The 25,172-nt window shown below is 40.6% G+C and overlaps 1 protein-coding gene across 1 annotated transcript in view; it reads right to left on the bottom strand.

Moving 5' to 3' along the window:
- Positions 1–25,172, bottom strand: part of unc5c (unc-5 netrin receptor C) — a 146,140-nt gene that overhangs the window by 59,866 nt on the left and 61,102 nt on the right. Inside the window, exon 2 of the mRNA XM_034709462.1 lies at positions 8,248–8,478. Within this exon, the coding sequence (XP_034565353.1) occupies positions 8,248–8,478 (231 nt within the window). The remainder of the gene's footprint in view (positions 1–8,247; positions 8,479–25,172) is intronic.

Genomic DNA, 25,172 nt, shown 5'->3' with positions numbered 1-25,172 from the left:
AGCTGTTTGGGTCCGGGCCCTGTGGGGGAGGATTCTCGGCGTCATGGCTAACACAATCCTGTTTGCTAACTCCTCTGATTACTGCTCATCTGGGTGCCAGGACCCAAACAAACAAACAAATCGTCCCCAAAACAAATGCCTCTACCCACAGCTGCCCCTCTAGAGCAGATTACACTGCCACTACAGTGTGTGCACGCCCCGTGTATGTGTATGTATGAGAGGCTATGAATCCTGTGCATGCATATATGTATGGATTATGGGGTGCAGGAGCACCCACTGAAGCTACAGATGCTCACCATGTAATTTTATGCTTGCGTCTGGTTCAGTTCATCATTTTTTTTGATAAGATGAAAGGAAAAGTTGAAACCATACACAATATTTGCATAAATCATACATTTAAGGGAATAAATATGTTCATTTACCGCTCAATAAGAACCAAAAACCAAGCTGAATTTGTATATACTAACATTTAAAAGAGAACATGTCAACATAATCTTTCTGCAACATTTCTGCTTTTTTCTCAGAACATCCCTACCTCTTTATCCCTTAAGTTCTGCACTATTACGTTCATTCATGGCGGTTATGCAGCCCACTGTCATTTCCTGAAACTGTCATGTTCATGTACCTGCGCAGCAATAATGTGAATGTGGACTGTAACATTCAAATTGTCCTGTTGCTATTAAATGGCTTTATGCAAGCCTAGGAAACATTTCCCAAACCATTCTCCAGCCGGTAGCACCACCACCATGAAGAAAGCATCACAGTTTATGTTGTTCGTCTACCAAGTTCAGATCCTGTCGTTGACATTACAAACCACTTTGTGTCAGGCCTGGCAGATTTTTCCTCCACTCTTTTATTTTCCAGTTTTGTTTTGGTGATGGCTTGTTCTGTAGCTGTGTTTCATTGTTGGCTGACAGAATGACAGAAACTGGGAATCCACATTTTTATTCGTAATTTATCCAATTCAAAGTTTGTGGAGGTATGCATGTTATTATTGTTGCTGACAGTTACATATATCAATATTTAGGCTGATAGTAATATCCACCAAATGTTGCAACTTTAAACACTTCTTTCCACAAGACTGTCCAGATGCGTCAAAAACCTCTGAATCAAATTAGTTGACTTTGTAATTGTGGTTTTATTTGAATCACATTAAGCTTTCATCACATTTTCCAAATCCCCAGCACTCTTTTTTCAAGTTCACATTATTTTCTGCTATTCAAAAAGAAGGGTGAGGCTAATGTCTCTTTACCAGACACAACTTAAAAGGCATTTATTGCAAGCATACAAATTCAAACAGGGGACAGCTGGGAAATTGACAATGTGGCAACGGCTTTAAAAGGCCAAAAACCAAGTAGCAACCTCCACTGTTACAATACTAAGCCACTTGAGAGCAGAAAACAGCAGTTTCTCCATTGTCTACTTGAGGCTGACTCAAAAAAACAGGACAGTTATAGAACCCATATTACAATGCTCTTTTTTAAAGTATAGTTTAACATGTTAACAACCTTGTTCAAAAACAGTCTTCGTCTCTATCTGTCACTTTTATATTCATAACAACAATAAATGGATGAATTTATTTTATATATCATCCATTTTCATTATATCAAGTCTAAGAGTAAGGCATAAATAGGGATGTGGCTTATCTGGCTACTTGCTATGTAGCGAGGCTCAACTCCATCTCGTTGCCTGTTTCTAGTTTAGCCTAAAGTTACTCAGCATTTCCAATATGATGGCCGCCATCTTTTGGCCTCACATCACCTCTCCAGAAAACAATGGGTGACATAACTGAGACTTCATCCATGTTTTCTACAGTCTTTGAAAAACTACAAAGGTTTGAGGTTACCACAGGTTGGTTTAAAGTTTGAGCAAAACAGCTAACTAAAACATTAATCTAGCTTAACTGGTATTCACAGTTTGTCAGCCAGCCTTTCTTTAGCTGTTTGTTTAAACCTCCCCTCGGAGCTCCTCCAAAACGACGCCCCCACTCACATGCACGAGTGCTGCTGATTTGCGAACATATGATCGTGACTGATTCAAAACCGGGCCTCAGCACATTGTTTGTGTTTTGCACATCATCAACTCATGTCTCACTCAGCGGTAAGAAAACACCAAAACATTATCATAGTGAAAGTTAAAAACACAAACAAACATGAAATGTACGCGCAGGAGGCGTGCAGAACGGCAGGACGGGATTTGATTGGCTTCATAATTTGGCTCCTGATGGCAGGGATTGGTTGGTGTTTTCTCATGTTTAATCCGGCTGTAGCTAGCAGCTGTTTTCCCCTCTTTTTTAAAAAGAGATAAGCTGTAGACAACTTCATAATAACCACAGTTAGCAAGATCATTGAGGCTTCATGTTTGAGGGTTAATTATGAGCTAGCTAACATGTTTCCCAAAGTTTACGTTTTTACTAAGTTTGACAGTTATACTAACTAATGCTAAAGCTTACCTTAATCAAACTTCCTCGTTATTGTCTAACAGCTGTGCCTCCCGTCTGCTCACTGTGCCGCAAACACTTCTGTTGAATCGCCCTTGCTAAGCTGATTAGCCATTGTTAGAGATACATGTATAACAGTACGTTTAACAGATAACTCTGGCTTATTTATTTATCTACTTAACTGAGCTTACTTCATAGTTATTGTGTTGTTGATGTGACATCATTTTGCAGTACATTGAGATTGTGTCACAAATAAATGACTCATCTGTGCCAACGTTCAGTCAATCAGTAAGCTAATCTGTGCTTCAAATCTAATTCATTATAGAGTGATTCACTTCCTGCTCGCCTACAGATACAATACAATTATTTTAAACACATTGTGAAACCTTTCAGAATGAAATATAAAATGATCTTAAAAAATCTTGTAAAAAATGCTCTAATCTATTGTCAAATTTCTGATATACCAATTTCTGCCCAAATCACAGCCATTTGTCAGCACTTTATATGTTAGTCTTACTCTGCTTACATGTATGTCATGGTAATTTCATTAATGCCCTGCTGATTGTCACAGTTTGTACAAAGGTTCAGGATCTATTCTGCAGTTCAAGGTGGTTTATACAAAGGGTGTCTGAATTTCTGGCTGAATAAAAAATGCAGTGTCTGGGTGGTGTAAAAAAACGAACATGCCATTTTACTTCAGGTTCAGTGCATTCTTACTGCCTCCTTGTTCTGGCACACACACACAGCACAGTGACATCCCACACAGAAGCTTAGCTCTCATGTAAAATTTACACAGTGTGCCGACAGGCAGACGAACAGCCACCTCTATTGTGTGCGTATTTGCTTCCGCTTATGTGTGAGTGTGTGTCTATGTGTGTTATCAAATGCATTTGTGTGTGTCTGTGGTCGTCTGTACTGCATGCCAATGCGTTTTTCTGAGGTGATGTGTGCTGTAAGTTTGAGAATGTCAAAGATTGATGTGGGAACATCACATACAGACTAGCAGAAGAAAAATCAATACTGGAAACAATAAGTAGATATGAATTCTCCGAGGGTGTAAAACATGCGCCAGATCACTTAATTTTTTCTGTTTGTGCTCCAGACTGTCTGTGAAGAAGATTCCAGAGTGATGAATTTTATGTCTGACGTACGCTGAACTGTAAGACAGCCTAAAGTGATGATGACGACACCCTGTAAGTCTCTTTAAGAGTCATTCATGACTTCATGGGCTTACTGAAGCAGGATTAAAATCTTTCTTACGTGCTGCACTTGAACACATCAGAGGGATCACTCTAGCAGAAGATCAGGGCTCTGATCTGAGCCTGCTGACCTCATCCACTGACCTCATATGTTTGCTCAGCAAGCAGTTCTTAGCGTAGTATATACCATTACAAAGCTAACAACAAAACAGACATAGAATTCCACTCAAGTTGCAATAAAGAGGTGCAAAGAAAGTGTGTCCCATGTCAGGAGCAGCATTGAGGGGCTACTTCACACCCATCAATGTGGCCATTAGCCGGAAGAAAAATGCTTCCACAATAGGTCCCATTAATAGCCGGCTGAAGCATGGCTCCTCATTGGAGATGATTCATTATTAATGTGGTCATTAAACCCAGCTAGCCTAGCTCCTTAGCGGTAACACTGGCTAACAGTATCGATCAGTCCAGTCAGGCAGAGGAGGAGGCATTGGTCATTGAAGGGGATCTGAAGGAGGAGGGTAGAGGGCAAGTGCTCTGTTATCCAGCCAGATGAAGAGCACTCCTGTGTGATCCTCTTCCTCAGACTTTAGGGAGAGTGAAAAGCTGTCTCTGGTGTATATTACACTACCTAGCTATGTCTACTTATAATTAATTTGATGCTCGTTTGTTCAGATCAATGCTCCTTTTGCTCACAACGGGCTATTACCCCTCAGTTGTGAGAGGTGAATGCGACAGAGGACAGCAGGAGGAGTGATGGAGTTAAATCATCACCGTGCATTTTGCAAAAATCACCTTCACTCTATTCTTGCCTCCTGCTAAGTATCATTAGATTCGCATTCTTTCAAACTTTGGCTTCTTTATATGTGTTCATACATTTAATGCCAAACTTTTTCTTGTTTGAATCATTGCAGCTCATGGTGAAATGTTAACACAAATACAGTTGCCTGCCCTACTGCAGTCTGGCTAAAAACATACACAGAAAACCTATTCTATTCTTCTAAACACTGTAACTATAACGACTGTCTAACTTTTTGTTATTCCTTTTCAGATAAGCACACGTTTTTCTCCTGTTTTATTGTGCTAACTGGCAGCTACTCTTTGGATAATAGCTTGCAATCAACTGTTCTTTCATTTTCTACATGTAATAACCTGCTCTTTAGAGAACTACAATACCCAATTATTCTTCTTTTTTATATGTAATCACGAACTTGTCTGTACTGCTGTTCTTTTACTGAGGTTTTGTGCACATTGTTTCTGTAAACTACAGTATGCTCTCCATGTGGCCCCACTGTGTTTGACATCCGCTGGATTATAAGCTTTTTGGACAAAACATATACTTGCATGAGGTCTCCACAGGTTAAGTCACAATGGAGACTGTAGATAAGCAGTTTCATGCTGTGAAGAATATTGTACAGGGAGAGGCAATCAGTGATTCAAGCTCTCTAATGCTGAGAATATTGCAGCTAAGATGACGCACAAACTGTGCCAACAGAAGACCATTGTTGTTTTCATGACGCAAAATGTCTTAATAGATGACTGATTTTTGTGCCACACTGTGCCTATGAAAATAATCAGCTTTGAGAGTGTTATCTTTTAATGTGATTCAACACTGAGTGAAAGCAGAATCAGTGGGGATTTAAAGACACTTTAAAAAAAGTAAAACAGAACACTACAAAGTGATAAAAATTAATTAAGAGCATAAAATAAAAAACTTTTGTTTGAATAAAAAATCACTCTCTCCGAGCTGGTCTTCAAATTATGCAGTATTTATTAGATTCTTCATACACCCTGGTTTCTCTCTTAGCTGTGGAGAGTTTTGCAAAAAAAGTAACTCAATAAAAGTAACTATGCATTCAAGCGGATCACTTAGGATCTGATTTATCTTACACACTGAAGGGTCTTTTATCTTTATACATTTTATATAAGCTAAATTGAATCTTCTTTGAATTAAAGCTTTAAAAATAATGAGGGATGGTGTATAGTGAGGGGGTTATTTGAACAGCTAAAGACACATTTTTGGTTACACTTTCATTGCAGCGGATTTGTATCAGCCCTTCTTGCAGGATGAATTAACATTTTACTGAATATTTTGATCAAAGGTAAGAAAGTAAAGGGGAACAGGACGTCTGCAGGAATATTTATGTTGATATTTCTCATTTGGCTCTCCTGCAGGACAAGATGTTGCTCCACTTTTCTCTGTCAGAGATGATTGGGGTACAGTAGCTCCTCAGGCTGCTCTCACATCTGTGCCTGGTAACAGGGTTGTGTCTAGACTATTTTGACCAGGGGGGGGGGCGTTGGTGCACTGACTCATGCTGGGTTGGCATATAGTATACTAACATTGAATAATATAAAATAGGGGTTATATTTCAGTGTATAGTTTTTAACTTTAAAGAGTAAAAGTAACACAACAGAGTGGCAACGTTCGAATCTTCCATGCTTGCTTAACCAAAGTAACAATTTAAAGTACTCAAAAATATTGCATGCAAACTTTGCAATGGTACATGAACATTGAGGCAGTTTGCAGGAGCTTGCAATATTTGACGGACTGATATATCTCCTGTGATATGCAAAGTATTTTTTTCCTACAATTTCAAGTATCAACAGAAGAAATTCCCCCTTGTTATAAGGTTTTGACCAATCAAAATCAGGTATTTAACAAGCTTTATTACTTCTTATTGGGGCAGAATACTTTTTCTTTGCCTTGTTTATTTGCGTCTGTAAGAGATTGAAAAGTAGACATTACAAACACAAATTCCAGGAAGTTGTTTCTTTGAATTAGAATTGTCACACAATGGTTTAATGGAAGCATTCTGCAGCCTATAAGAACACCAACAATAGCAGTGTATTTCCTCACTCCCTCTCTCTCTCTCTGTCTGTTGCACTCCTTTAATCTCATTATGTCATATGATCATTAAGAAAAACTGTTCTTACATGAGATTGAAACAGAGACAGAGAGAGAGAGAAAGAGACACGGGGGTTTCAAGAGAGGTGGGCAGAGAAGGAGCGATCCAATTTCTCCAAGCTACACTATCAGAGGTATTGACCAGGCCAGCCAGTTTCTATCTGTGCTCCTTTTCTGTCAATCTGGGGAAATCAGAGAGCAATGGAGTGGGTTGATCGAGGCTACACACACACATCCACATCCTGAGCTCTGGTGAAGATGTGTGTGGGGCACAAGAGCATAAATGAATGAATATCTGTGCAGTAAATAGCCCGTGGATACGGCTGCTGTGAGTGGGTGCGTGTGTGATGTGTGGGTTGTTTTCTGTGTTGATGCTTTCAGCACAAAACCTTCTGACACAGAGGCTAAGAGCCAGTGCTACCTCCGCCCTCCTTTTTGTCATAATCAGAACTATGAAACAGATCCTCAGATGTGTGTATTCTTCCTAAAGTACATAAGGTCAAAGAGAAAGGAGTTCAGGTCAGGATCCAGGTTGGTTTTTCAATATTTCTTTTATTTCTGTGCTGGCTGCAACACTGTTTTGTATCTATGTATCTGCTTTTGTACTTTTTCTGCAACTACTCTGTTTTTAAGGTGAAACAGCACTTGAGAGGCTTTTTTCTATCAAATACAAAATGCAGCAATCCCCAACATTTGTATTAAAGTGGAGGAGCTGCAGCCTGGGTGTCTGTGCACGAGCATGCAGACATGTGTGAGGCATAACAGTGGGATGAAAAAGGGTAAATGTGATGTGATTGGTACCTGTGGGCGACAGAAAGAACTCAATTTCCAATACAGCGGCTGAATGCAGCCAATCAGTGCTGGGCTGTTTGTGTGTAATGGCTCTAGTGCCTTTGGGGGCCGAATTCTGTCGAAAAACAACCCTGCTGGAGCTTTCCTGCCTTTACTTCCTCTAAACATGTACATAAACACACACCTACACACTCTAAAGCACACACAGCACAGAAATGGTGCTGGAATGTCAAAAGAGAGGAAAGATGTCCTCCTCGTCAAGTGTTTCCTGTAGAACTACGGAGCAGATGTATTTGATAATATGAAACAAGTTTGAGGGACTGATACATAGACAACATTTCTACGCATCGGGTATGCACAATCTTCTACATAGATGTCTACATGTCTGGTAATGCTCAGTGCTGGAGGAGTGATCTGTTAATAAGATACAGAAATGACAGGGTGGAATATTTGAGCATACAGAGCCCAAGGTTTTGCATCTTACATCATAAGGTGTGTGAAGTGTTGCCAGCTAAAGCAATTGACTAAGAAAGAGCTTTCTTATTCATTCTGCTTATTCAAGAGCAGAAACAACAATTCCTCCAACAAGTGTTACCCTCAGACACTTCAGTGATTTTACTTGTCGCTGAATTATCCACAAAGATCTTCTCCTCTCAAAGACTGCGGAAGAGTGTTAGGGCCAGGATCAGAAAAAACTAGAGGGAAGGAAGATTTCATCATGCACTATGAGATAAATGTTAAGATTACAAGAATAAAGCTGATTTGATTTAGCAAAAGACAGTTTCAGGTTATGTTCAAGACATGGAACCAAAAACCTCTGCAGTGAATTTTCACCTCTGTGTGTTTGCTGATGTACATTTGTTACATATGGAGCAGAAACAGGACTGTCAGGCCCGAAAGTGAATACTGACCAGAGTTCTCGTCCACCCGCTCCTCCACAGTGTGCTCCTTCTGATGAACCCACTCGCTGTTACACTTGAAGTAAATCTGGGTGGCCGGAGTGGCCTTGCAGTACAGGTTGACAGGTTTGTTCTTCACGATGTAGGCCTCCTCTGGCTCCATCAGGAACACAGGCAGCGGCTCTGGGGGATCCGAGGGGAAGGTTTCCGGCAGATCACCGAGACCGATGAAATCATCGTCCACTGTGGAAGAGAAGATGGAGGGACAGAGGAGATGAAAGGAAAGATGAAGGGAGGGAGAAGAAGCCCCAGAAAAAGAGGGAACAGATGGGTTGGGAGGGAAAGGAAAGCAGACAAGAGACAGAGGGACAGTGTATTATAACCACAGTCTTTGCATGGGATTATCCGTTTGCACAGCACACAGTGAAATCCCTATCATTTGATATTTCTGAATGTTTACACAAGTGTATTTTAGAGCGCAGGAAATTCTGGGATTCCTCTCGGGCAATAAGGCTGCTTGGATTTACAGAAACTGGGCCTAGTTGGCCTAACCACAACCGGCTACTGCTGAGAAACCAGAGAGATGCAGAGCCAAATAATGAGAAGCAGAGTTCAGAGGTTGACTCTGAGGAACTGAAGTTATAGCTGATCCCCCCCTCCCACCATCACCCCTCTCTCTTCTCTTTGCTTTTGTCTCTCCCTCTCTCACACCACTAGCTTACAGACGCATGCACACACACATGCAGCACATCTAATGACCTCAGGCTTTTGGCCCAGTTTTGTGCCATTCCTCGGATACTTCTGCAGTAGACAGATACGCTTCCCTGTAATTACAACTCCCTTTCATCTCCCTGTCTTAAATCACATACACAACTTCACTAGCTCACACACAAACATGCTCACAAAACATCACAAGCACACAAATATATGGGCTCACACACACACACACACACACACACACACACACACACAGCCACGAGCGAGCACGGCTAACTTTCTAGCTCTTTGAAGAGAGCATAGCTATTCGCCACCCCCCATTTGTCACCTCCAGAACTGTTCTATTCTTACCATCGAACCGGTAGACATCAATTATTCACAAGTGTGAAAGAAAGAAGGCAGAGTACCAGAGAGCAAGATACAGTGGGAAACAGAAAGGTGAGATAGAGAGCGAGGGAGAACAGTAACTCAGCCAGACAGACCTAGATTGAGACATCGGAATGGAAGTTGGGCCGACAGACAGAAAACATATAGCACAGCAGGAGGACAGACGCAGTAAGGCAGACTGCTGGATAACAACAGAGTTTATCAGCCCATCAGTAATTCTTCCATGTCCTTCCTTCCATCTAGACGCCTCCCTCACTCCCCCGTCCTGTGCGGACACGCCGGAGCCTTGTTGTCTGACAGAGGTTGCCTCCTGGATGCTTTGGGAGCACTAAATAATGTCTCGGCCAAGCAGATATCTCCCCACGTGTCTCGCTCTCTAATGTTATCTCTGCTTTCATACCTGCCACAGATTGAAGTTGATTGCCAGGAAATGAAAGGGCGGAGGGGAGCCAATCAGAAAATGTCCAAAGTCATCCTCGCTGTAGGGGCAGTGGAGGCGGTTTGTCTGTGGGCTGTTATGAAAGTCTTAAAAGTGAGTGTGTCTGCTTTTTTGATAGAGTTTATCCGATACTAATACCGATACACTATAGAAACAAATACAGATAAGGGTATAGAAATGGTCTCATAAACCTATATGATACAGATACAAACAGAAACAGATACAAAATGTATATCGGTATTGATGTAGATACCAATACAGATTCTGGTACTGATGGCGATAATGATACAGATATCGATACGAGAACGACAACGAGCCTGAATACACATACAGAGAGAAATACTGATACAGGAATGAATAAGTACTGTACTGATACTGGTACAGATACTGATAGTGATACTAACATGTTTACAGAACTGATACTGATATGATACAGATGCAGTCACCAATCTCAGTACTGAAATGAATAATTTCATTGAAATAAATATCACATAAACTGATACTGATACCAATACTGGAATTGGCATCTCACACTGCCTAAATATTACAAGGGGTATTGTTATGGTTGTCAATGCAGCTGTATGAAACCATTACCAATTAGGCTCCAAATCAACTATTTGAGGTAAAATACTTTGCGACAATAACAAACAACAACTTTGTTGTGCTCGCAGAAAGTACAAAGTTAGGCAAAGCTAGAAAAATGTCAGCAATTAGTGTTTGAACCGCTGTTATGTTCAAACTAGAGATTATTAATCAATACTCGATTAATTGATTGTTAAGAACGTACTCAAACACATTTTTTTGTTTAGATTTTATATCACATGGAACAAACATCATGTGGTCTCATATTTGGTTCAGCTATCAGGGAGGTGTTTTAAGTTTAAAGCATGTTTCAATGTGAATCAGCTGACTAAAGGTTTTGTGCACAGCGGACATGCTGCAGCTGAGTGACAGGTCTCCAGAAGTGCTTTTTTTCTCTACCACCCGACCGTGTTCATATGCTTATTTTTCTCAATAAGAACGAGTAGACAGAAAACTGGACGCAGTGAGTCTGAAATATGTTTCTATTCAGTTCCCTTGTTGAAGTCTGAGCCTTCACTTTTATGTGACTGTGTGTCCACAGAGATTATGAGCCTGCTCCACAAACTGATACTCAGCGAGTTTAATGTTTTGAACACCTTAATATGATACGTAGCTATTCAATACTGTCAGTTATGTACACTGTGTCGTGAAGGAAAATTTGACCCAGGGGAAAAACACATTTGGCATTGTTTTTGACATGGAACGTTTACGTTTCTTTAATGATTAATCAATAATTGATCGTTAACCTTTCCAAAGATGGATCACGGAAAATTCTTGAAATCTGCATTCCTAGTTAAAACTTTTTTCAATTGGTATTGTAAGGGTATGGGCCTGAACTTAGACGAAGGAATCAGTATCAGTATCAGTATTGGAATAACTATTGATACTGCTATCAGTATCAGTATCAGTATCAGCATTGGTATCAGCATAGGTGAGGAAAATATGATATTTGACCAGCTCTCTTTTTAATCAGCAAAAGTAAAGTTCCAACTGACTTCACTTTCCTTGGCTCCAAATCTGCTGCTAATGGACAGGAGGTAATAACGTCTTTTGACCCTTGACCTTTCAGAGTAACTGCTGTCTTACATAGTTTATGTTGGGACTGAAAAACTGGAACAAGATCACTCCGCGTTCTGATTTACATTTTTCCACTCTGTTGCTGCTTCAAACAGAAAAAACTCTGAAACATGGCAGAGCTTCTCTTCCTCTATGTCTTTAGTTAGGCGATCACTCTTTAATGTAAAAGTCTTTATCAACAGACCTTGGCTCTGTCGCTTCTTTTGCTGCTCCACAGTCCTCAGTCCACCCACATCCTGAGCCAGGGGACCGTGACCCAGAAACAGGCAAAAGAGAGCCAAAGAAACTCATTAAAGATTGTGTTAGCCTTCTTTCACCCTCTATTCCCATTATCTCTCCATCTCTCTCTCTTTTTCCCTCCCTCCTGGTTCCCTTGCTGTGTGGAACTATAAGGTAGAGAGATCTGAAAAGGACATGAAAGCGTTGCTGCTTTCCACACGCACACACACAGCTGTGCAAGCATTAATGCGTACAGAGGCACACACACAAACTCGCTCACAGATATTCGAATTCATCAACTTCCTCAGTGCGAGAAATAATAAATTCAAGTGAATGGAACTAGCCCTCCGGTGAAAAATCAGCCCAGAAATGAAAAAAGACACCACATGACAAAATGAAAGAGGCTGACTCTTACCAATCAAGCTACTCCCCCCAAAAAATCCCACCACCCGGCATCACAGCACCTCCCGCCTCCCTTCCTCCTCCCTCCTCCCTGGTGAACAGAAAACTGAGAGCAAGAAGCTCAAAGAGAAACATTACTGTTTTTTCTGCTTCCAACTCCAACTGCCTCCATTCATATGCAAGGAGGAGACTGTTCATGATTAAACAGTTGGAAGGTTTCAGCATTTTGAAGATGATGCAATTTTTATGGATACACACAAAGTATTATCACAAGCTTAATAATCAACAAGTGAAGAACAAATTACCATACATATATGTGCAAATCAAATATGCATTTTGAAATACTTGCTCCCATTTTTGTATCCATTTGTTAACAGAAACATTAATACTGCATGGCTCCACTATTTAATATGCAATATTGACTTTTCCAAGCATTTGTAGTTTTGAGGCCGGATTTTAATCAGAAAATTTCCAAATTGCCTGCATATTGAGCAGTTAAAATTTAATGAAATATTTCCTTGCAGCGCTTTTATTCAAATTGTATTTTGCTCTCTAATTGGCTCAGTTTTCCTTATTCACATTGTGGGCCTTATTAGTGAATATTTTAAGACTCAAATTGAATATTAGTTTAATTTTTCAGCAGTTTCACATCCCAACAACAAAGTGTTTTGAAAATAGAATGAGCTGCAAATCAACTTCAAAATAAAGTTAATTAATTTATAACATTTTGCACGCTCAATGGACCCATCAGTTCAGAGGGTAAAACAGTTTGTGAAAAGCAACTTTAAGATGGAAAAGAATGAATCACATGAATCCTAGCAAGTAGGAGTGAAGAGAGGTATGAGAGGGTCTTGGCAGTCAGCGCCTCTCTGGCTTGAGCCGACTCCAGTAGATGTGGGAGTGCAGCAATATTAAGAGGTGATTACATTTTGGACAAATTGAAGTCGCACCATATAACTGGCATGGCTACAAATTCAAGCACAGCCTCTGACATAAGACGTAAAACAAGTTATGAAAGAAATGCACACATACAGGCTCATCTTGAGCTAAAAATAGAGTATCTTTGTTACATAAATACATAAACTGTTATATGGAGCAGTGCACAACACCCACACCAGACACAAACAAACAGAAATTCACATGAAAAATTTGGGGTCAGAGCGTTGAGCCTGTAGCAGTTTCGTCTTCTCTGAAGGTGGTAAACAGCCCACCAGGACCCAGATGATCCATCCAATTAACCAAAGTCCAAGCTTGAAATGCCCCTTAGTTCTCATACAAGTTTGTGTTTACATTATTTTCTTTAAACACAGTCTGGGTGACCACCATCTCACTGGATTTTAAGCACAACAGGGGCATTATGGCATCAATAGTTTCCATTCAAAATGAGAATGTTGTGGCTTAATGAAGAATCATCCAGCAAATGCAGTTCAAGTGAACCTGAAACTCAGCTAAAGGGATAATACTCCTCCTCTCTGCATTCAGTAAACTACTGTTACTTAACAGTCAATACCTGAGTCTCATTAATGGGGTCTATTGTGCTGAGAACAGTGAAAACTGATGACAGGATGTACACAAAGCATCAGATATTGAGTGTGAGTATATCATGTGATGATGATTTTGTCCTCATCTATTGCTTTTTCAATATGCACTTCAAAAAATAAATGTTCATTAGATTTTACACGTTGACGTCATGTGTAAAGAGAAGCCAGAGTCGATTTGCTATGAAAGACGCTCTGGAAACTTGCCAACTCAGGACCTAGAGAGATTTCTGTGGAGTGATTTCTCTGGAGTGAGCAAAAATAGCCTTTCAAAGCAGAGCACACACAAGACTATTATGTACTTAGTCATCAACAGTGTGAGTCCATCTGTGATACACTGGAGACAGAGTCCACCATCCAAATCACAGGGGGGTGGACAAATTATTTTTTTAATACAAAGCAGTACTTCCTGTTAACTGAGCCTTTTCTGCAACTTTTCACACTGTAAACTATTAAAGGCATTTCTAAATCTGTACTTAAGTGACAGTACTAGAAGATGGCTCTTTGAAAGTAAGAACATTAATCATGGTTTAGTTGATAAAAAGAAATATTGTTTCCCAAGAGTGAATGGAAGAGCAAAAGAAATACACTGCAAGTTAATGTTTGTGCGTTTAGCCAACTACATGATTAAACAACATTACCCTTGATAGTTGGCACTATTTACAAGTTAGTTAAATTATTTCTTAATATTTTTAGAATTTTAGAACCTAATGTTAGTCAGGGTTGTAGTTCTGGTTATAGCCTACTGGTATATTGCTTTAATGCTCAACCTATAGTATCCTTAGTCTCTAGGGACCACTTTTCTACATGATAAAAGTCATTAATACCTAAATAAAACTCATTTATTCTAGACTTAGCTTGTTTAATGAGCTTTTTTTTTTAAACAGGCAGCACACAGGCAGGAGATGTGTCTTTTGTTTTGTTTTGTAAAAAGATGCTGAAACAATTCAAAGTGTGTAATGGATGTATCCCACCTTTAGTTAGGGTTATCCCTGACTGCGGCTACATTGTACAGAGTTTAAGCCTTTAGTATCTAAAAAGTAGAATTGTTGTTTTTTTTAAGTACCTTGAAATGGAGCCCAAAAAGACAGATGTAAGATTGTGACATATAAAAAAATGATTCCTACAAATACATACAGATTATGTTCCATGCACTCTGCTGTATAAACTATATATACCGCTAAGGGAATCACCCATCTTGCTATAGGCCTACTGCATGCCTATGCTGAATATTGGTAAGAGTGTATTCTTTTTATCATATTTTGTATGTGAGTGTCTGCGATAACAGCTTTTGAACGCTGGACTCTGACACCTCTGTGCAAGATAAGCTCTCTCCATTCTATCTGCACTCACGCAAATTTATCGTCCCAGGGAAAGCTCTGTATCAGTGGAGCCAATGTTTCCCTTCAATCAGGCGAGAGTCAAGCTGAACAATGATGAACGCCAGCATAAATCTTTTCCCTCTTCATTCCTGTTTTACCTTCTCCTTCTCGCTTTCCCTCCACTTATCTTTCTCATCATGAATACACATACATTCCTGCTTTAGATAGAGAAAAAGATTGGTAAGCGGTTGGCTTAGATAGGCACACAACAGGGAGTTTTACTAGGCGATGTTTTTGCTCTTCTGCAGTGGGGAAGGACAAGAGGTGGTTCACAGCTGAGTGGTCAAGCGGAATAATAAACCACTCAGCTGTCATGTCAATTGAAGCAGGATAAATAGACTGTCAATCAGATCTACCTATAAATGTGCTTTGAGTACACCTACCCATTATATTGAGTGAACATTAATCAATGGTAACGACTTCCTTTAGTCAATACCTGTTAGTATTGGACCTATACATCCCAGAGGTATAAATCAATATCTGTGGCTGTTTTTTAAAGCAGAAATCCTTTAGAAGCTCCATGAGAAACTAACTGAGTGCACGCTTCCTTCCACTCTAATGTCTCTTTCCAGCCAAGTGCTTTATATACACTAATGTGTCTACACACATTGTCCGCGGGGCCCCATCTAACGCTTGGCTGCAGCAGGTATTTATTGATTACTGTTAGAGGGGCAGTGACCCCTCCCTTAGTCCTGTCTTATCTGAGCCTCTCTGCAGGGGCTTGCTAAGCACGCTGATATTTCATCTCCAGGGAATCCTGCTGTCACAAAACCCAGCAGGGGAGGAGTTGTCAAGACAAAAAAGCAAACATTCCTCAAAGTTAAAAGTCAGGTGGCTTAAACATTAACCTCCAAAATCAGTTCACAGCTCACGGTCCTTCAATAAACCATAATAACATAGTGGTCATTTTCCTCTTACGTCAAGTTCAGGGTTGGAAGCTGTAATAATGGTTTACTGACGTGTTCCTGGTTTAAATTGTGAAGGCTAAATGTAGGGTGTCAGATGAATCTTTATTAAACTTCCTGGTTGAACAGAAGCTAGTGAGAGGCTAAATGCTAATACTTCTGTTTGGTTGTTTCACAATAGGAGATAATACAAACATTAGCTTCTGTCTAACTTAGCTAATAGGTTACTACATGTGCTGTTTTAACTAAAACTTTGACCAAGTTTCCCTTCAGACCTCAAAGAGACGGAATGGTTGCTACTATCCATATCTAGCTAATTGTGATTAGAAACATTGAAAACTGTCATTAGCAGATGTTCAAGTGTAGCTTTTTAGTTATGAAACAGGCTGTATTCAATTGAAATATGGCCAAGCTAATCACCTTTGCTATGAAAGGGTAGTGGTTACGAGTCCCCCACATATTGTTTAAGCAATCTAAAAGACAATCATATGGAAACATCCAGAAAGAATTTGAACCATGAGTCAAGTTAGAACAGCATATGTTGTAAAGAGTAAGCTATATTGGGACAGCAGCTAATGCTAGTATTTTTCTATTGTTTTGTGTATCACAACAAAACAGTAATATTAACCTCAGTCACTTCCAAGCTAACAGAAATATGAACTAGTAATCGACCAACTGATATTTGATGATATCTGACTGCAGGTAGGAGTTTTATCTGATGGTTAAATGTTTTTGTATTCAGTTTGAGTTTTATATTCAGTTTGTCTTCTTTGTTGCTAATCAGTGGAGAGGCTGTGAAATGATAATGACTGTTTCCATACCCTACATTTATACTACTCACAGCCTGAAAAGCAATGACATAATATCATATGAGCTACTGGTCCTGAACATGACATTAATGTCCAATGGCTGCTGTGTGAAAATGGTCATTGCAGGCTGCCCATTCACACTACAGCTGCCAAAGAAAGCAAATTAAATATTCAATCAAGATCATACAAAGTGGCTCATTTGTCTTATGTTGATGAGAGTATGTGATGTAATTAGAAAAGTAAGTGTGCACAAATTAATTGATCTCTAATTCCAAAGACACAAATGAGAAACAGAGAAGTGAGCCTGGAGACAAGAATCTAAAATCGAAGGAATGGCCTTTTTTTTAGAGCTTTTTCAGTCTCCACACACAGTGACCTTAGTCCAGTATCCATTTTCAGAGCTTTCTACCATTTCTCTCTTCCTGTCTGTGTACAGACGGTCATGTCTTTCACATTGGGGGTGTTTACATGTTCTCTCTGGTGCTTTATACCTGACCTTCATTTGGTCTGCTCTGGCCGCTCTCTGGCAGGAGGCAGCTGGTGGTTGCCAGGGTCATGCTAGGCCCTGGCCGCTGTCTGTCCAGTCACATCACAGCGCCAGGAAAAGCAAGGTCAAAGTGTCATGATAATTAAGGCTTGACATTTTCTTTCTTTTTTTAACTTACCAATTTTCACCTCCAAAATACTTCGGTATGTTAAAAATAGATGACACTATGTATAGGTTCCTGTGCTTTGTGTGACATAAATACACTGAAAGCAGAAGTAAACAACGGCCAAGCTGATAGTGAAACTGCGTCTTTAGCATCACTTATAATTTAAAAAGTGAAGATGTGTTTTGTATGGAATTTAATGATTTTTACAGTACCAGAAAAACTGAGTGCCCGGTTAAAAAAGAATATAAAAGAAGGAACGTAGGGTTAGTGCTGTGCATTTTGGGGAACAGTACCCGAGGGAGACTGGTCCAATGTATACTGAGAAATTTTCCCAAATCAGTAGACATCCGGATAGTTTTAGCATACTGCAGATTTTGCTCTTGTTCACATACTACATATTACATACTGAATTTTGGCCAAATCAGTACACACTGCTTGTATAGTATGCGGTTTCGAAAACAGTCTGGTCTTTATGTAAAGTATGGTGACATTACTTTGGTTGGGATTTGGAGCCTTGTAAATAAAAAATAGGCGTATTGAATTAATTCCTCAGCTGATATTATTTACTAATAAATGGGTTGAGATGCATGCAAGTTTCATACTTGATGTCTGCAAAATGCACTTAAGGGCTAAAGATTGAGATCAACACTGTGTGTAACTGGTAACAATGTTCAAAAGGAAGATGATCAATGTAGGTCTCTTTTCTCAAACAGGCAAAGGTCACATTACTCTGAGTTACTATAAAGTAATTAGCATTCATTCTTTTAAACTGAGGGTGTTGTTGTACAGTTGGTTAAAGTTGCTATAAATTGAAAGTTTAACAATGCATGGCAAAGAAAAATATTTTATTCATTTGGTGGATCTTGTTATTTTAGCACCTTAGTCTCACAGTATCTGTTTCCTGACACTTTTTGAAATATTTTCTTGCTCACATCAGTTATGTTTTTACAACACTCTTTCTGCACTGTATTCTTCCACCCTCTGTCCTCCTCTCCCCCCATTCGCTCCCTCTTGGATGAAAAGCCATTTTGGTGCTTGATTGGAGAATGATGCTGATACTTAGAGAGTCACTCCATCAGCACCGAGGGAGCAAAAAAAGGGAGCGCAAGGAGAGAGAGGGAGAGAGAAAAGCTTGGGAAGAGTTGTGGCTCCCTGGGGCGCTGTAGCTGTGATGGGTGAGCTGTCAAACGCCCCATTGTCCAAATTACCCAGCAAGCACCATGTCACCACCCGGGACTAATTTACAGTGCGGTAAGGTACGGAGCAGACATCGCTCTCTGAGTAGAGTCCACGGCAGAGACAAGGGAGAGAGAGGGGGGATAAGGGAGGAGCAGGGGGTCCAAACTAACACCTCCAAAGAGGTAGAACAAGCCTTAAAACACACACACTCCCAAAAGGAAACCCCAATTAACTTCATGCCGGTTTTGTGTTTGCTGTCTTTATGCTCCAAGGCCTCAATGACAGGTGTCAATATGAATATGTGTCACACTGCTGAGCCTTCAGGCCCACCCACTGCCTGCAAAACACATATCCACTCATGCACAAACACTTTAATACACTTTTAAAACAGCCATTGCATACAGAAGCCTCCTGCTTGACTTCACTTGCACCCATAACGACCGGTCCTTTTTGCACATGCCCATTCACTTGTCACATGTCACACCCCTGGGTGCCCAAAGCCAGACAGGGCCATCACCCCAGTACCGACCAGTGGGCTGCAGAGTGGAGCGGATCCTGTCAGAGGAGACGTGTCGCACTCTCTGACCCCTCGCTGTGCCCAATAGCTCGATGCGATGCCTTTACTTCGGGCTAATTGGCCCAGAGCAGCGGGCAGCTCCAATCTGCCACCAGTGAAAGGCCAAAGAGTCAAATGCAAAACACACAAACAGACAAAGTGACAGTTGGCCGACATCTTGTCATCTCATCAAAAAACTAAGACCCCACTACAATACATTATTACTAAATGACAAGAATACACTCCAGTAAATGAATTGTGAATATAAAGCAACTCTGCAAAATAATTTGAAACTAATGCATTTATATTTGACAGGGAAATTCAGTTTTAACTTTAACAGAGGTCGGCCTGAGAAAGCATTCATCCGATCTTATTCAAAATCAAATCTCCTGGGGGGAAAATCGCTACGTGAACCCAGGTAAGCACACTAGTGTGTGGCTAGTGTCATATTTGAACAAAAAGCAATAGAGACTAAAAGTACTTCAAATTGGGGAAATTCTCACCAGTCATCATGCTATCCATCAGAACTGCAGACACTTCCAGAGAACTGTTAGAGAGTTAAATATCAAAGACAACTTGTGGGGTTTCTGCGTTGAAGTGCTGGATTGACAATCTTCTAATAGAGCAGTAAAGTAAAATTCTAGTAAAACTCTTTCTTTAATCATTTGTTCTTCCAAGTGTTTATCATTTTTTACATCTCTCAAAGACAATTATTCAGTCATTTCTTCACATTATGCTCTTAATATAAGAGCAAGAAGAGGACCATCCCCCAAATATGTACGCCAAGCCACCCACTTCACACATGCATTCCTCACACATATGTATCCTAAAGCACTAAAACGTCCAACCCTACTCACACACAAATACATACACACAAAATCCCCTGCAGCACTTTATGTGAAGGACACTAAAGACTGGAAGTGTTTTTGAATGTGTGAGACACAATCCCAAGAGCACTGTCTATTCTCCACGTGTGCCGTTGAATCTGGTCCCCTGCTTTTTCCCCTGAGACACACACACACACACTAACAGGCATCATCCTCATAAATCACATTTTCACCATCTTGTCAATCAAAGAGCAGGTCGAGGCCCCATAAGACGGCATGCAGAGTCCCCCTTCTGCTCTAAATGTACTTTTCTAGAAATGCACCCCCTCCTGCGCCCCCCCACACTGTCTCTGAGGCACCTACAGCCATCTCCTAAACACCTCAGATGGGATGGGAAATGAGAAGATCAGGATTTACTGTATGCCATAATACACCAAACATGGGTCTATGCCCTGATACAAGCTTTGATGGTGGAACAGTGGCGGTGTGTGGGGGCTGGGGCATGTGTTAGCGTGTGTGTACATGTGTCTGTGTGTGATGGATGAATTAATGTGACAAGGCAGATGTAATGCAGAACCATAAATCTTAGCCCCGGGATCAGTAGAGGGTGAGCAGGAGGTGATATATTAAAGGCCACATACACACCATCGTTATGATGCTGATAATAAAAACAAGAACCCGGCCTCAATAGCCGGCTAATAGACATGACTCTATATCTTGCCCTGAGGGTTACGACACACTGGCATAAACACACGCGCAGAGGGATGGCAGCCCAACCAAATTCACAAATACACACAAACTTGATCCCTTTTTCCAGATATTTATTATGCAGCTTTTAGCCCAACAGCTTTAGTGTTAGCTATGTCTCTAATGCTGTTAAATATTAAAGCTGTTACACAATCTCCCTCTTTTACAACGTGCTAATTCTGAGCTTACAGTGTTAAGGGCATTGGGTGGGATTCTAAAAATATGCATGACAGAAATTTAGCTGCGGTTGCCAAATGAGTGCTTAAAATCTGAAAACGAGTTAGCATCTATGATCATCTTCACCTCGTCTTGACATCTGCTGGTTTTTTGAATGGGTTTTTGGTTTCACGCCTGAAATAAGCTAGGGTCTTTGGTTATCCTAAGCTAAAAGGATTTTCATGTTGTGTTCTACAACAGTAAATACATCAGGAAATATCCCAGTCATGAATTTTGAAGCATTTCAGTGTCCTACAAAGGCAGGTGCTAACATGGCTACATAAATCAGACTACAGAGGTTGTCAGACAAACATCATGGCTATGAAGGACAAGTTGGAAGCCAAAGTGGGAATAGAGGTGATGTCAGGGGACTCTGTTAGCTAATTTTTTTTCTAGATTCAGTTAAAGCTTTTAAAATCATAGGAATGGTCTTCCTTTAGAAGACTTTTCTTAAATGATACATCTAGCTAACTTTTGGTGGCGCTCAAATCTCAAAATTGAATCTTGAAAGAGAGGTAGGGGGATTCTTTCTTCTGGTTGGCCAACAAATAGATCATTTGAGTTCATATATGTTGCTCGAGTTAGCTCAAACTCTTTAGACAGCTTGTATTAATAGAATCCTCACCAGAAGTCAAATGTTCTTAACTTTAATTTTTACCAACAGACTGTCAGTTGTCGCTATCAAAACCTGCTGACATCATACAAAACATATACTGCAAAACTCTACTCAAGTGGCAGATACACAGATGAAGCTAGCTAGTGTTAGCATAGATTCTAGCTAGCCTCTTGTCTAAAGCAACCTCACCAGCTGAAAAGACAGCAGATTTTCTCAACAGGCTTTCTCTGAAAACTCTGACAGCTGCCATTATAAATCAGATGGTCTTCTGCAGTAGATGCTCATGCTAATTTATTGTTTGGGTGTTTTAATTGAACTCCTACTGACCTGACTGTTTGTCTTTATCTGAATTTCTACTGTTACATTACGACAAAGCTATCTACATACATTTATTTACATCTTTTGTAACAGATGCCTTCATTTGCATTTTATCTGTCTGACTTCCTGTTGATGTTGCCACTGTAACACATAATGCTTTCAAGATGCTGGCTTACAGCTCAGTCTAGAAGAAGAGTCCTCACACGTGCAGTAGGCTAATACAGTATGATTATCCGCAGACACATTTTCCAGTAAATTAAAATAATCATCAATGCAGCTCCTCATTCTGCATCTGCATTTCTGAGAACACTTGATATTCCACTCACGTTCACATTTACAAATAAACCTCTCATTGGGGTTGCATCCTTGTAACTGCAACACACAACCTGTATTAAGGACTATATCCCCTATTTGGACACTCTGGTCTTGTATTTGTTGTGCTCACAGAAATGGGAAAAGCTGAACAGGAATTTTGCTAGAATTGCAACATGTTTGGCTGCCTCACAATAGTTTTGTGGTGTCGAATTTTTCCCTTGTATTTCAATACCACTGCTATTTCCTCCTGCATGTTTATTCAAGGATACCAGGTTGCTTAATGTGCTTATGCCTGTGAAAAGGGCTTTGTAAGCATTCAAGGGAATTGCAACATGCTTGTTGCTAGACATAGGGTACAGTTGGTACATGTTCAATTGCAGCAGGGTACTTCTTTGTCTGTTTGGGGTGTAACACAGCTCAAACTTAGGACTTGAGGAGGAGCTTTAATGTGCTTGGTGTACTTACACTCTGAGCCTTTTTTTCCACATTGTAGAATAATCACCTTTCAACAAAATCTCGATCCCTGTCCCTCAAAGAACAGTATGTTTGCTGGATTTGGCAAGTCAACACATTGGGCTTGCTGTACTGGCTTCTACAGGGAGCAACAAAAAAAGCTGTTGTCTCAGCCCATTTCCTCTCCCTTGTAATATTGGCCTGCAGAAAAATGACAACATAGCTTCTATTACACATTGGATGGGGTATCATATTCACATTGGCTCTTACACAGTGCACAACACCATATCCAGCTCAGATGATCGATTGCATCCTTGCTAAGCCAAATACCCGTTTCTCACTGATATCACTCTCTCCCCTCAATTCAGCTCCCATTCGTGGTTATATGGATGGGAAAGAGGCATCCAGAAAAGAAAAGAGCTGTACTGATGAGTAATTGTGCTGCTTTTTTATGATATAATAAGCCCTGAAAAAGTGGATATATGAAGGTCTGTCGACACCCACATAGACACAGATGTTGTCTCTGTGACCCTGTCAAACCATGATATCAGAGCATCAGAAATATCCGGTATTTTTCTATATCCGGTTGAGATAGATTGCAGTGCAAGACTGGAGCAAGGGAGCATCTCAAATATATCTTGAGCGACCACTTAGATTCTACCGCCCTGTTCACATCTTTATTCTCCTAATGGGGGTTGTATGCCGGTTTGAACTAACCCAGAGAAGCACTCAACACCAAAAAATAATTTGAACTAAAGAAGATCTGAAAAAGATCAGAGCAACAGAAAGTAGAAGAAATTGGAAACAAGATGGAAATGTGCCTCCGGTAAGGCTTTTGTTTTTGTTTTTGGGAGATTTGTCTTTGTCATGAGAATGCAGCAGAGATGAGGCTGGTCTTCATATGTGGTCCCATCCATCCCAAACCACGTCAGCATGTGGCCTGAGTGATGTGATCCTGACATGTTCTCATTGCACTGGGTTGGGTTCATTAATATTTATATTTAGAGATGCCCCTGTGTGACTCAGGCAACAGACTCACAAACTCATACGAGTACACAGAGAAGTGTCAAAGAAAGGGATGATGAATGATAGGTAATGAGTAGAAATACTTAACAAATGCAACCGATTCCACCCGCTGACTACCTAAAGAAAGTGGACGTAGCCACAGTTGTGCTAACAATTAGATGCTGAACAACCACTGCAAATCTGGAACTTTGGCCGCCACCATTCTTGGTGACCAAATTTAGAACAAAGGGCATGAGAAGCATAGTTGTATCTCTACCCTGGTTGACAAGTTGCTGTTGAAGCGACCAGTGACGTGCCCAATAAATCCACTAAATGATTCAAAGTTGTCCCCTTCACTTGTCAGCTCCAGAATAGTCGGTTATACAAATTATTAGCATTTCTATTATTGTACACCCAATATTACAGTCACATGTTGTGTCTGAGCTGTGGCACAGGAACACCTCAGTAGCTCGGGCTGTAGCTCTGGTTGATAGCTACTGCCATAATGCTGTAATGCTCTACAACTCGAATGTAAATAAACTCGCATGACAGATTGCATCTTGTAACGTGGTGCCATTTGGGAGTATTTTCATTAAATGGAGAACAAGTCTTTTGTGGGCTGTCCAATTGAATTGAAATATAACCACTCAACTGGAGCAATGTGTAACCAGCGCAGGCATGTAGACGGTAACATTCGTTCCCACCACCCTCACAAGGGAAAAATGGTGCTCTTCTTCCAGCAGGGCCATGATGGTAGATCATTCTCAAACCAGTACCTCCCCATGTCCACTCCGCTAAGGGGTTGTCTCAGTTTGAAGCCACGTCCACAGCGGAATGAAGCACTCTTCATCAAGGTGGAGAGATCAGAAACAGCTGGAAGCTTTGGGAAAAACTCCCTTCCCTCCCCCAAGAACAGGAACTTCATGTAACTGTGGTTACATGTTATACAAATAATAAGTAGTTGACATAAACAACCGTTGAGCAGACTCACAAAAATCACCACATGAGTTGAACTTTAATCATCCTCCATGTAGATCAACAAACAGCGCAACACATAGTTTGTAAGTCAACATCGGTGCAGGCTCCCTGTTGGAGGGCCTAACGACCCACTCCACTCCACACTCAGTGGATTTGGACAGCACTCAATGTGGCAGACACTCCACACAAGCACACAAAGGGAGTGGCAGTGTGGGGAAAAGGTGCTGGAGGCGGTTTGAGAAAGGCCCAATAACACCTCTTGGGCGGTTTGTGAGGACCTGAAGCCTCACTCAACACCTCACATTGTCACTCATTTGGATACACAAGAGCACTTTACATATACTTTACAATGGCGGCTGAGAAAATACTCTGAACCTGGTGCTAATGTGTCACTAGACTTCTTTTATAAAACGTACATTTACAGCATGTGCACAGTATTGATGTATTGAATCCTTGCAACTTGATACACAGAGATACACAACACACCTTGCACAAACAGGTGGAGATATACACAAGTGCACAACATCTCACACCTGTTAATGGATGTGTTAAGAGGAAATAACACTTGGTTGGATGGAGGGTGTTTTGTGTGCATGTGTGTTCGTGTGTCAGTAAGG

This window comes from Notolabrus celidotus, chromosome 19 (assembly GCF_009762535.1).
Source record: "Notolabrus celidotus isolate fNotCel1 chromosome 19, fNotCel1.pri, whole genome shotgun sequence".
Lineage (NCBI taxonomy): Eukaryota > Metazoa > Chordata > Actinopteri > Labriformes > Labridae > Notolabrus > Notolabrus celidotus.
Note: the sequence above shows the minus strand (reverse complement) of the source record. Positions and strands in the feature narration are given on the sequence as shown.